Source organism: Choloepus didactylus, chromosome 1 (genome assembly GCF_015220235.1).
Source record: "Choloepus didactylus isolate mChoDid1 chromosome 1, mChoDid1.pri, whole genome shotgun sequence".
NCBI lineage: Eukaryota > Metazoa > Chordata > Mammalia > Pilosa > Megalonychidae > Choloepus > Choloepus didactylus.
Genome location: NC_051307.1, coordinates 101,955,582 through 101,969,683, shown reverse-complemented (window position 1 = coordinate 101,969,683; position 14,102 = coordinate 101,955,582). Strand labels below are relative to the sequence as shown.

Here is a 14,102-nt window from a genome sequence, read left to right as displayed (position 1 = left end):
TTTGGGATTTGATTTGCGCTAATAGGTGAGGGGTGCTTTTTATTGGACAGAAAACACTGGAAGCCGGGGAGAAGAAATTGAGCTCAGTAGTTTGCATTTCTTTGAGTACATGTGAAGTTGAACGTTAGTTTTCATATGTTTATATCTTGGAACACATATGCGCTCAACAATATTTGTTAAACATTTTTTATTGAATAAATTATCCTTTACTCATTTTTCAACTGTGTAGGCCTTAAAAGTGTGGGCTCTAGAGTCAGGAAAGCCTGGGTTTAAGTCCCAGCTTCATCTTAGTCACATTCATTAATCTTTCAAAGATACAATTTCCTTATTTACAAAAGGGAGGGAAAGTAGATAACATTAAATCTACCTACAGGATGTTGGTTAAAGGATGACTACTACCATTACTACTGACAATTAAACAAATTACTACTAATAATATCTTACGGACTCCCTTTATGTATTAAGGATATTCATTCACTCTTTGCCTGTCAAATATTTTGCAATTTTTTTGTTTATCATTTATAGATCATCTTGGTTTACTGTATCTTTTGTATTAATAAATCTTATGTAACCTATTTTTCTTCATTTTTCTTGTCTCTTGTCATTCTAAGTTGCAGCTTTTCCTTTCCTAATATTATACAAATATTCTTCTGAATTTTCTTCTGGCAGTTTTAATTTTTTATACTTACATTTCTAATAGAAATAGGATTCATTTTTGTGTATAGTATGGGGCCAAGAACTTCCTCTCTCCACCCTCTCCCCATAAGTGGTTAGTAGCCAATATCCCAATTACTATATAATGTACATTACCTACTTATTTTAAATGTCACTTTTTAATATACTAAACTCCTATGTATAATAAAAAGTCTCTCAAGTAACTGAAGAAGAGTATCCAGAAGTGTTCACTAATACATTACTTGTAATAATGCAAACTTACAACATCATTAATATTCATCAACAAAAGATTGGTCAAGTAAATTATGATGCAGCCATATAATGGAATATTACCCAAGCACTAAATAAAACAAAGTGGATCTACTTGCACTTACATGGGAAGAATTCCACACAGTATTGGTAAGCATAAAATAAAACAGAAGCAAAAAATTTGCTAAAAAGCAGTATTTATACTATTGTCTATATTTTTAAAACATGAAATAATTATAAATAGGTAAATATTTTCATTTGCATATGAAAACATTTTGGAAGATATGCACCAAAATTTTGACAATATAAATTTATCTACAGGTGACAGGATGTGACAGACATGATTGTCTTTCACTTTTTACAATACATATTTCTATAGTGTTGCAATATTTTTACAAATCAAGTGTAGTATTTTAATAATGTGGAAATAAAGAAAGAAAAAAAAAAAACTTTACCTGCAATGGCTTCATAGAGGCCCCCTTTATACCTTAAATACTCATACTCTTCAAATCTCTGAGGCCCCTCACACAGAGCTCGGCACTCCATATCTTCACTGAAATACTCTCTTAAAGCTTGTTCAAAGTACTTGATAGCCCGCTCAAAGTCATCAGCCTCATAGTGTTTAACCCCTGCACTGTAACTCTCCTACAAAGAAACAAAATTTTTTTTTTTTTATTTTTCAAGAGCACCCAAGGGGATCTGGAATAGAGCTATAGACAGACTCAGGATCATTTAGGTTGGTGGAGCACTGAGCTCTTGCACCATGCAGGAAGGTGAGAGAAGGATAGCTCTGGGAGATCCAGTGTAATTTCCCTTGCTTCAACTAACTGTAAATAATGAAGGGGGCAGGGCATGTTACCAAGCGAGTTAACCACTGTGGCAGGGGCAACAACAACTTATTTCATTTTCCTCCTGAGCACACTCAAAGGCTGTATTTTCTAAACCTTTGAATCTAGGGAGGGCATGTAACAAGTGCTAGACAATGGATGTGGGCAGAAGTGAGAAGTGACTTCCACTTCCAGGCCTTGCCCAAGTGGGAGAGAAGCAAGCAAGCTTCCATGCAGTATCTTCCTTTCTCATCCTTTTCTGTAGTGATCTTAGGTCCACACATTAAGAATGGTGATGCTTCAAGGAGAAAAGGAAGGCCTTTCAACAAACTGGGTTTCCAAGTAATATTTCATTTAAACAAATGATTATGTGGCTTTATAAAAACAGTTTAAAAATTAGCTGAAATGGATAGCACTCGCAAGGGTGAGGGGAAGCCAGGGAAGCCCAGGAGGAAGCGAAAGAACTAAGGGGAGGCAGTGGGAGACTGGAGCAGAAGGCGGAAGGACGGAGCTTATTTAATGAGAAGGTGTCATAGACTGAAAAGCCAAACATGAGGGTAGCAGGTGCTACAAAGTTGGTAGTAGCTGTGGCAGTATTTTTATTGACATTTTATGTTATATTTCAAGTATTTGAAATAAAAACAGATGCAAGTTTAGGAAATCTATTTATTTAATGAGTGGTGTTAAGAATAATGTTGGAAGAGGGATCAGTGTTGCCTTGGCAAATGGAAAAACAGGAGAAGTATTAGACACTAAATATTTTGACATGTGGGGAGGAGATGTGGCACCATTTACTGAGTTTCTGAAGTCCATACACGATGGTTCAGTAGTCTTAATGGCAACATACGATGATGGAGCAACCAAACTCAATGATGAGGCGCGGCGGCTCATTGCTGACTTGGGGAGTACATGTATTATTAATCTAGGTTTCAGGGACAACTGGGTCTTCTGCAGTGGAAAATGCATTAAGACAAAAAGCCCTTTTGAACAGCACATAAAGAACAATAAGGACACAAACAAATACGAAGGATGGCCCGAAGTCGTAGAAATGGAAGGATGCATCCCCCAGAAGGAAGACTAAAGGAAATGTGGAGAAAATTTAAGGAAGTGCACTTTAACTATTAATGGGAAAGCTGTAACAGAGAAATTCCACGTAAATATTTTAAGAGCATGCAGCCGTCTCAGTGTGTGCATGAATAGTCTCTCTTTTGATATCAGGATTATTTATTGCTATAAATAGATATCTTTGTAAATAGTATCATAATGAGCAAATCACTGAACTATTTCTAAGCATATTTCCCTAATAATACAATGTTTAAACTTAGACTGCTATATGGTAATGACATTAATTCTAACAGCATACTCAATAGATAACTGAATAGATTGTGAAAAGTATATTGATATACATGTCCGGCATATGGATTTATGTGCTGGTTGCTGTGCAAATCGACTGTGGAATAATATGGATTTTAGGGAGGGGACTATTTTTCTTTTATATACATATTGCCTTTTGATGATAGTGTCTTTTAAATTAAAACATTATTAGGCTAGTTGTGTGTATAACATTACTTTACAGTCTAACCCTCTTGATGTACATCTTCTCTTAGTCTTTCCCTTCCCTATCCCTCATCCCAAGAAAACTAGAAATAAAATGTTTGCTTGGAAAACTTTATATCAGATATGTGAAAAGCACAACAAAATCTTTTTTTCATGTAAACAGTACAAAATCAATATATAAATGTAGATGGTGTTCAGAACTACAGCTTGCTGGCTTTTGTGTGAGCAATGTGAATAATGATTTTGTAAAAGCTTTTTACAGCTAGACTGGCGGTGGTAATGCCACAGAACTGAGGAACCAGGCCAAGTCCCCTACTCGACCTTATTAGATTCAATCAGGGCAGGTATGCCAGTATGTTTAGAAAAATACTGGCCTATATTTTCCTCATTTAATTGTAGTCAGCATTGACCAGGTGATTTACAATGAGGGCATGCTTTCATATCACAGTAATTTTGATTCTGCATTTACTTCATCTGACTTGATATCATTTTCTGCCTGAAGCTATAATGGCATATTTAGAGAAGTGTTAATTACTGAGAGGACTAATCATAGCATTAAAAAATAATTTTATTTGTTCCAAAAATGGCATCATATCCAATGCTGCATAAAAGTATGGAAGAGAGATCTAACATTTTTGTTAGCTTCAGCTGTCCACTAAATGAGTCAAGGTGTGTTTTTTGTTTTGTTTTGTTTTTGTTTTGTTTTAGGGCATTAAGTAGTATTGTGTATCAAGTATGTCAAACTGGAATGTAAACAGATTAAATGATCAAACTGCCATTCACAACATAAGGCAGCACTTCAATTTTGAATCTAAATTTTATATGGCTTGTATAAAAAACTAAAAGCAGTATTTGTTATTTTGCTGCAAACCAAGTTAGAAGATATTCAGGCAGTTCTTAAATATTAATGCACTTTAGGGTAGTTTCTTCCTTCAAACTGAATGTAATTCATGAATGCATGCATCTTACATGTTTAAACAATTTTTGTAAACTTTTCAGACTTTTGGTGCTTACATGCTAAATCACATTCAGTATGTATATTCTGACATTTAAAATACTTCCCTTGAGTCTGTAAAATGAAAGAAAAGCTATTTTACAGTTCCAGGGATTATGAAACAAATGTTACATTAAAAAAATCATGAAAATAAAAAGAAATAGCTGAAATGGATAAAAACACTGGACTGAGAGCTGAGAAACCATAATGTGGCCCTGTGCAACTCACATTAGCTTCAACTCCTGTGTGTAAAATTTAAAAAATGGAGCAGGGAAGGGGGATGGGGGAAGGAAAGGCTGAGGCTCAAAGAGGTTTAGAGACAGTTGTATCATGCTCTACTTTTCACCATATTATACTGCTTTTCTTAGTTAATTTCATATTTTCCTCTCAATTTTTTTCAATTCCAATAATTAAAATATTTCATCTGAGAACTCTGATAGTATAAGATGTTACTTGTTGGAAATTGGGAATTAATTTGAGATACTCATTCATACAGATCTACTCTGAACCAAACGAAACTCAGAAGCATTGAGCCCCCTACAGTGGGAGCCAGGATCCCCCCCAGGGCTCACCAGATGCGGTCTGGCTTCTCTATCGACCAGCTGGGATGTTTCCACACCAGCCATTGTTCTGTAGTTCTCGATGTCCTGTTCCATTTCCATGTGCTCAGGGTTGGCCATGAAAAAGGTGTGGGCCGCTTCCACTGCTTTTTCCAGCTGGTTAAGCTAGGGAGAAAAAAAGGACCAAATGAAGGCAAATATTTCCAAACCAGGATCAGAGAAATAAAGTGACGAGCCTGAGGTCTTGCAGCTTGAAAGCACCCAGGCCAGGACCCCAGTTCATGTTCACCATACTAAAAATCTCAATACTCAAGTGCTGGGAGGTTAATAAACCATTCCTAAAGTTATATGTGGATATTTTGGCTTTGGTGAAAATTGTGTTCTAAGTTATTTCTCTTCCCCCTCTTTTCTGAGTCATCTGTGTTTTCTGGAAATTGAATCTAGATGCTTGTTTGTTTTTTTAAGAATCAAAATAAAGAGCTGCCAGAGCTGTGCCAACTCCAAACCAAAGTTTTCAACACTTTTTAAATCTTTTGCTGTTGTTATTGTTGCTCATTTTGCCTTTAATCCTGAAAATAGGAATATAATCAAACTATGTCTTCCCAAAGGACGAGACTGGGCATATATCTCCCTCCATTAAAAATGTTCTCAGGTTATAGAAAGTAAAGAATACATCGCCAAAAGTATTAAATTATTCCAGTGCGTAAGAGATGCGAAATGCAGTGCATAAAATGCTCTACCATACTCCTTTGATTGAGGTCTATAATTCTAAACATACAACTTTGATTCTCATTGATTAAAAAAAGGAATAATTTTTAATAACAACTACATGAGACACTATAAATTTGTCCCTAAAACACTTACTGCACCACTCTTCATGTAAGAAACAATGATTAAATTTAACAAAATGGAATTAAATTTACTCAGTTTAAGCAAATTGATGTATGCTTTAGTCGTGAGGAATGCCTACAGACCCCATATTTGAAAACTGAATATTCCCATTGGCAGTCTTTTCTATGATGAAATCCAAAGTATGTTACATCTACATCTATTTTAAAGTGTGAAGACTCGAAACTCATTATTATTGAACAACTAAATATAAAATCACAGAACAGTAGATGAGGCTCAAGTTGTGCTTGTTTTGATACACTCACCACTCAAGTACTAGTAACAAACAAAAAGAAGTAGGCACACAGGTCCCAGTCATAGCCCTCTGGAAGCATATCAAGAATTGTAGCCTTCACCACAGAAAAACCTAAACTGCTCTATTTCAAGACTTGGCATCCTTAGGTTTTAATAGTAATATAACATTCCCTTTTATAGTCCTTTAATTTGCACACTCTCAGCTACTGACTTTCCTTCCATTAAATCCTGCCTGAAATGGTGCTCTCCCACCCACTTTTACGTTTGTCCTCAACCCTGTGCACTCACATTTATTTTGCCTGTCAACCATACAAATTTTGGTTCTGGTTTCTTTCTCAATTTCAAGTTTTTCTATTTCTCATATGGCAGTTCAGCTAAATATGAATTGTATGGACATCTGCATAATGACAAACATATAGGTAGAGAGAAAAAAGAATGGGCTCTAAATTGGTTGTGTAGCTGCACTTATCAGTCAACTGACCCTGGAAAAAGTCATTTAGATATGTGTGCTTCAGTTTTTTCTTAAGAAAAGATGCTCATAAAAATCCCATCCCACCTACTACCTCACTGGGATTTTGGAAGGATTCAACTGTGCAATATATGTGAATGTGCTTCGGAAATGATTGAAGTATTAAGGAAATAAGCAACAGTGTACAATTCATAAATGGTCTGAAGTTTCAAAGATGTGAGTATGCTCCCATTAATGAGGGGTATAATTTACAGCTTCCATGAACACATGACTTAGGGATATAATAAGATATTTGCGGTAGGTGAAAAATGTCTCCAGTTATGAACCAAACTCTCAAGTATGAACAAAAAAGATTAGCACCAGATATTAAAGTTGAGGGAGTACAAGTAAAAATTTATGTTCCTCACTTTCTCACTGTCATGCCTTTGCTCAGGCTGTTTCATTGACCTTGAATTCCTTGGTTGCTCTATCTTTTCTTACTGAAAACAAACCTATTCTATAAGACCAAGTTGAAATCCTGTCTTTTCTAAGAGACCTTTCCCCAACCCTCTAATGATAACTTATAACTAACAATCTGATAACTTATCCCTTATTTATTTATTGGCACTTATTATAATCTTCCTTATACTACATCCATCTGGGCATATTTTTTTCTTTCAGTAGATTCCTCTGAGGACAGGGACTATATGGCTTATTTATATTTGTATCTTTCATTTACTTTACATATAGATGATGTCTATGATATATTTAAGAAAAGAGGGGGAAAAAACTTCCACAAGTTAATCTTTTATGTATAAATAAAAAGTGTATTACATGTGAGTATGCTTCATAAGTTGTAAAGTATTAAAAATATGTAGATTCAGTACAAACATTTCTGCCATCTAGCATACACATTGGGAATTTCCAATATTGGTTATGACAAATGAATGTGATTCAGTGGTTCTTGAAATCTGTCAGTCAATGTTGATTCACTGATTCCTTTTCTTAAATTTAACGACCTTGGCTTTCTGCTTCATTTGGTGCTTTTCCCCTTTATAACTCAGTCTTAAGCATGATACCATCTTCTCCAATATAAATATAAAGGAGATTCTATAACTTATGATTGGACCATAAAAGTTCTTCATGAACTGGCCATGATTTTTACATTATTATTAACCAATTCAGGAAATTAGAATTGGCTGCCAGAGTCTGTAAAATGTGCCACTGCTTTAACTGGCAATCTGATATCTTTGTGCTTCATTTTAGAAATTAGTTATACATATGAAGTGGTAGGTGAACATGAGCGTGCCACATGTAAGTCCACATTATTGGAATGAGATTTCAATGGTCTTACAGGTATTGCATTTAAGCTACTCCACTGAAGCAAACAAAAAACAAACTGCGTTTAAAGGCTCCAAATTGGACTTGCTTTCAAAACTAAAATTACAAATCACAGTAAAGGGTAACTCCAATGTAAAGATAATGATGCATTAGAAATATAAATTGCAAAATAAGGAATAATTGAAGAAGGGGGAATTATTTGACAACAAGACAATACTGAACTTTTAAGGGAGGCCACTGCCCCTCTGAGATGTGGGAAAAACTGGTAGGAAATGCCTTCCAGAAGTACTGGGTCATTTCACCTCAGGCTGTGAAGAGCTAAGGCAAACATTTTCTTCCGCCAGTCCAGAAGTGTGACTGTACGTGGCAGTCATGCTGCATGGAAAAAGAAATGAACACTGACTAAATCAACACTGTGCTAACATTCAGAGGTTACTCTGTCCTTGAATTGATGAGAGACTGTGACTCCTCTGACAGACAAATAAAGAAGGTATTGCTAAAGCACACACTGACTGCTCAAAAACCTTCAGTAGCTGCCCAATGCCCATAAAAAAGACTCTAGACACTCTGCATCATGATATTTAAGAAGCTCAAGGATATGGCCCCAGCCTATCTTTGTAGCTTAGTCCTCCAATCTGCCAAGGTGTAAACTGGTAAAGTTTTATATGTCTCCTTATCATTCCCCTATTCAAGAAAACACACATAGGCCCAGTATTCCAATTGCACCCAACTTCTTTATTTCACTCATTCATTTATTCAGCAAATATTTATTTTTCACCAGTTCTGCGTCAGGCACTGTGCTAGTCAGGGGTAATACCTCAGAGGCCAAGATAGACAAAGTCCCTGCTTTCTAGGTATTAAATTCTCCAGGGAGGAGACAGACAAATTTCAAGTAAAGAAATAAAGAAGGTAATTTCAGATTAAGATAACTACTATGAAGAAATAAATGAGCAAGCATTGTCAGCACTGGCTGGGAATGCAGTGGGAAGAAATTTTCTGACTTTAAGTCTAATGTTCTTTGTATCAAACTTTGGATTTTATGAACCAGCACATTTTTTAAAAGCTTATGTGTGTAGGGGGAACTAACACAGAGTTGCCTAATTTTATTTTGCAAAGTAAAGCATTCACAGAAGAAAGGTCACAGTAAAAAAGGTAGTCTCAACTTTTAAAACATGAATTGACTTAGCTTTATAAGAAAAATCATTGCACTGTCCTTATTTTTCTCCCTTTGCCATAGACCACTGAAAACTTTGAAAATGCATCAGTCTTTGAGTCAGTGTCTGGGAGCTACTGCCTTATACCAGACTGAAACTGATTTCAAAATCTGCACAGGATCTTAGTTTTCTCAAAGACCACCTGTCATCACCTGTTAACTGATTTTATAAATAATGGCTCTTGGAGTGCTCAATAGTTAAAGTTAAATAGAGTGAACTAATTTTTTCCCTCTCCCCTCCATTCCGTCAGCTCCCTTCTCGTCTCTATTTTGCCCGTCTTCACCACAGCAATATTTCTCAATTCGGAAGACAGACATGCAGCACAAAAGGGGAAAAAAAACTAAAATTTCCAAGTGCAGTGAAAATATACAAGTTCCCTCTCTAATGAATTAGGAGAAATATAAAGTTCAAATATTCTGAATATGAAATTGAGAACAGCTGTGAGACGTGCAACAAACGGGGCTAATTCTCAAGAGCATTAACACATGTAAAGCCCTCTGTGTACTTCAGCAATAGAATGTTTCTGAATATGTCTTCTGAAGGCTTTCTATAAAAGCATCAAGTCTTAAATAAGCACTTTCCATTCTTCTACTGAAACGTCATCATTTTCAACTAAAAAGGGAATGCTTTCTCTACTTTCACCACCCTAACTTTGGGAATTCATCCAATATCATGCATTACATTTTGATTAAGTGCTACGTTTTTTGTCTTGGCTCTTTAGTAAAGTTGCACAATATAGCAACTGAAGGAATTTTTAACCCCACATCATGTTTCTTACCAACTGACAAGCATGTAAGTAGACACTGAAGACATTCTATTTCTAAGCCAGAGCAGAATTTTTAAATTTCATCTAGGACATACATACACAGGCTGGAGAGTAAGGAAGTTACCAGATGACAGCATGTATGCCATGCTAAATGCTAAACGTCATGGGCTAAAAACATTAGTCTTCCTTTTATGGAGTTATAACATTTTGTTATAACAGTGGCCCCATACATTTTTATAGATGGTTCAGCACTTGTTAAAGTCTCCAAATTTAACTCAAATTTTTGTCACCCCAATGGTAATTCTCCTTCACAAAACCAAATAAGTAAAATAATTAAATTTTTAAAATTTGAACATATTAAAAAAGTACTGTTAAAGAGCCATGAAAAATTGAAACAAAATTTGGAAGCAGTTTCTTTGACCTGCTGAATTAAACAAAATCCTGTAAAATGCAATTTTTCAAATGCAGAGACCAGGCTGTATAATAAGAATTCGTTCTTTCTTTAGGAAATTCCTAAACATTGCCATATAATGCAGTCAGATTTTTAGAGAGTCAATAACAATATAGCCTTATGCAAAGCTACATAGCATTGTTTTTTCACAATTGTTGATGATAAGACCATCCTTTATGGTATTAATATAACTTGTAAAAAGACATATATCAAATTATTTTCATAATTCAGTTACAGGAAAACATGGGTAGTTACTCAGCAAATTTATAAAATTGATTTTGAAGGGCGTTAAGTACTACATAATAAAGTGTTTTATCCATTTTGCCTTGACTATTAGGAGGCTTAGAACTAAATTTTTAGTCTCATTTATGATAACTATATTATGCTGGGATTCTACTATATCAAATGGAAGCTGGTATATTTCCATTTATTCTTTGATTTTTTTTGTTTGTTTCCATTTTAAAAATCTAATTATATAAAAAAGTTGCTTTAAGAAATTAATTCACAGTCCTTTCGGACACACTCAAGGTATAATTTATTTAAAAAGATATACCTGGTAGTAAGGGAAATGTCTAGTTATTATACGTATTTCTTTCCTACATCTCAATTTTAAAAAGTTAGAAATTTCCTGTTTTAAAGAACACATTAATTCATAAATTAGGTGTTCATGCTAATGTAGAAAACTAACTTAATTTTGCATTTATGGAACATTGCTCTAAAATGTAGTCATGGTTATAAGTAAATATTTATAGCTTTCAAAAGCTATTTGGTAAGGATTAGATGGGAAACTACATTTCTAAAGAGTAACATTTCCTCTGCGGAGTAACTTGGAAAGGAAGAACATGTGTTTTTAAAGAAATTTCTTTTGCCAAATTGCTTATGCTCCTTCTTGCAATTACGTATGGTCTTGAGCCTGCTCTTTCTAAACACTGTAGTGAAGTTTTAGTATGATGTTTACATTTTAATGCTAATGGTGAATAGCAATTGTCAAATGAGGCTACCCTTATGAGCTCAGCAGAAAAAGGGATTCCATTAGCTAAGTTTGCTAGAAAATTTTTTATCTAAATACAAACCATCTTTCTGGGTAAGGAGAACACTAAAATGAAGAAAAAAAGTTTCAAACCATGCTATTTCAGATTAGAAACTAAACAAAAAGTCCCTGACTTTTTTTGCGGGGGAAAAAACACTCACTGTACTAGCCAAAAATAAGCATGCTTAATTGGAAAAAAGTCCCTCAAGCTGTCTGTGTATTGTCTAACTTCCTAACAAGAGAACAGCCAAGGCTTGGGTGCCTGCTGGGTTAGGAGGAGAAAAGTACTATCTTAATGATGGAATGTGGGCAAGTCACATCTGCCGTGGATGGAATGAAATTAACGTGCACGATTTATTGGTATATTACTGTCATTTTGTTTCTTAATTGTTAGGACAAGTTAAGGACTGAACAACTGGTCAGGGATCTTAACATCTGCAGCCTCTGTCCAGAAATCTCCATTGAGGTGTCAGAGGATGACTAACATTTACCGAAAAGAGGGTTTGGGTCAAGACCTTTCTGACATTTGCTTCCTGCTACTGTTTGTGGAAACATAGCCTTAACCCCTCCATTTAATTTGAAGGTAGATGTCACTCTTTGCATATTCTTTTTCCAGTTTTGCCAATGTCCCATAACTATTGTAGCAATCATCATTTTAACACATAAAAAATTATTCATGATAGAGTTTTAAAAATAAATAAATAGAACCGTACTCCTCCCGCAAATGACTCCCATAACGTGAGCATACGCTTGTCCAAGAGGCTGCAAATAATAATAAGAATTTACCCGTCTACATTGTTGCATAGTTTACAAAGACTTTACAATACTACTAGCAAAAAAAAAAAAAAAGTAATACAATTGTCATTCATTAAGTGTCTGCTTAGCATGGGCCCTCTGCTGGGCATTTGCACTATATCGTATTTATTATTATCATTTCTTATTTGAAACAATGGAGGATCGGAGGGGGACAGGTAAATTAACTTCTTTCAAAGTTCCAAAGATACCAAGTAGTAAAGTTTAGGCTTGAACTCATACATTTGATCCGAAGCTACACTTTCCCAATCCTCTTTAAGATAGAGCCAACACCTGAACACAGACACAAGGCTAAAATCAGTGACTTTATTGCTTCAGCAGTCTTTTAGGGACACTGATCACACTTTTTCCTAATGAAAAAAGTGTATTGTTGTGCACTGAATAGGCAGGCATTTTTATCTGTGTTTGAAATATGAGACAACTGAAGCTAACGGTTATTATAAAGTCACTGCTCTGAGTCCCCAGCTCAGAAGAGGCTGAGCAGGGTTAGAACACAGGTAGCAAACTCAAATAAGGACTCCTGAGCTTGATTGACCTTTTTTCTGCTGATGAGGAAACCAAAGCTCAAAGAGAGTAAGGAACTTGCCCAAGATCACCTTAAAAGTAATTAAAGATTGGTTCAGATTCTCTGTCCACAGCTAAAAAGTTATAGAGACTGTTCTCCATTTTGGAAAGCCATTCATTATTATTTATGAAAAACAAATATTCTCCATAACTGATTCAAGTCCCAGATAGGCTGCCATGATATCAGGAATATAAAACCCTTCAGAAAGCTGGGGGTTGAACCCCCACCTCTACCTATGACTCAGGGCAGAAATAGCTGTTCATTATTTACAAAGGCACATTATGATACAATGATTTATAGCAACAAGTAGAAACTTGTGCTGGGAGAGACTGAGTTGCCCTTAATGAACTTCAGGATATAAAAATAAATTTTGTTGTGCTAACCATTGACTCCTGCTTTGCTTCTGTCTGGTTTTCATTATGATGAATGGAGATGAATGTTGTCTTTCCCTAGTGACCTATTAAGAAATTTCTAGCTGGCCATCACTTCCCTGGAACCAACAGCCAGCTCCCTAACTGCTCACTACTAGAGTTGTGCCTCTGCTGCCATTGGCAGCCAGATCACATATTTTTCCAAACTGTACAATGTTGCAATCATTTGAATTTATGTGTCAAATGTGATAGAAAAATGGTAATTAATTATATAGATTGTGGCTTTCTGCTTCTAAGATATTATTTAAAAATCAGTAGTGATATAGTTTAATATAGACCTGGAACAGATTTTTTCTGCTCTTGACAATATGAGAAGAAATTTCAAAAGTTTTTTTTTTTTTTTTCTTAGTGCATCTGCAACACTGCTTTGGGAAACAACAAAGCAACAGGCATAAAATGCTTGTCATAGGCAAGGAGTGGGAGGTCCAGGGACTGGGAATCAAAGTGTAGGTGTGTTTCTTTTTTTCTCCCCATAAGTACCCATGCTTCTGGAATGGATTGCACATGGAGGTGTATGTGCCAGGGAAGAAAGTAAAAATTAGTCCTTGCCCTGTTAAAAGTGACAACAGTGCTAAGATAACATTAGAGATAGTCCGAAGAAATTGGTGACTTGGGGAAGGCTTTAGGGTTTAGTGAGCATACAGACAAATTATGTCACCTCAATTTGTAAAGTATTTGACCTCCTTTCCATTTTGCTTTTACAAAACAAACTTAATATTTCACCCAAACCACTCTACCGTGAGAAATGCAAGAAAAACAAACAAGCAAATCAAAAGTTTTTCCAAAATCTGTACCTTTTTGGTATAAATACACCACATTCCTCTGTGAAATACAAACTCTTTCTTGCTCTTATAAGGTTGGGGAAATTTAGTTCCAAAGGTATTTCAAAACACTCCAGCTCCTATAGAGGAATGCACTATGGCTGCAAGCTAAAGGGAGTTTCACTCCAAAGACCCTCCTGGAGGGAGTTTCAAGAAGAAACGAAGGTCCCTTCAGGTATTTTACCCATCAAGCTGACTAATAAGTGCTCCTAACCCA

General features: G+C 35.5%; 1 protein-coding gene and 1 pseudogene across 3 annotated transcripts in view; one reads left to right on the top strand and one right to left on the bottom strand.

Moving 5' to 3' along the window:
* P3H2 (prolyl 3-hydroxylase 2) overlaps positions 1 to 14,102 on the bottom strand; it is a 173,149-nt gene that overhangs the window by 36,634 nt on the left and 122,413 nt on the right. For all 3 annotated transcript variants that reach the window (XM_037838292.1, XM_037838299.1, XM_037838303.1), the window contains exons 2-3: positions 4,875 to 5,027; positions 1,380 to 1,569 (exon numbers count right to left, since the gene is read on the bottom strand). In XM_037838292.1, the coding sequence (XP_037694220.1) occupies positions 1,380 to 1,569; positions 4,875 to 5,027 (343 nt within the window). The remainder of the gene's footprint in view (positions 1 to 1,379; positions 1,570 to 4,874; positions 5,028 to 14,102) is intronic.
* On the top strand, positions 2,303 to 2,874 carry LOC119535928 (annotated as a pseudogene).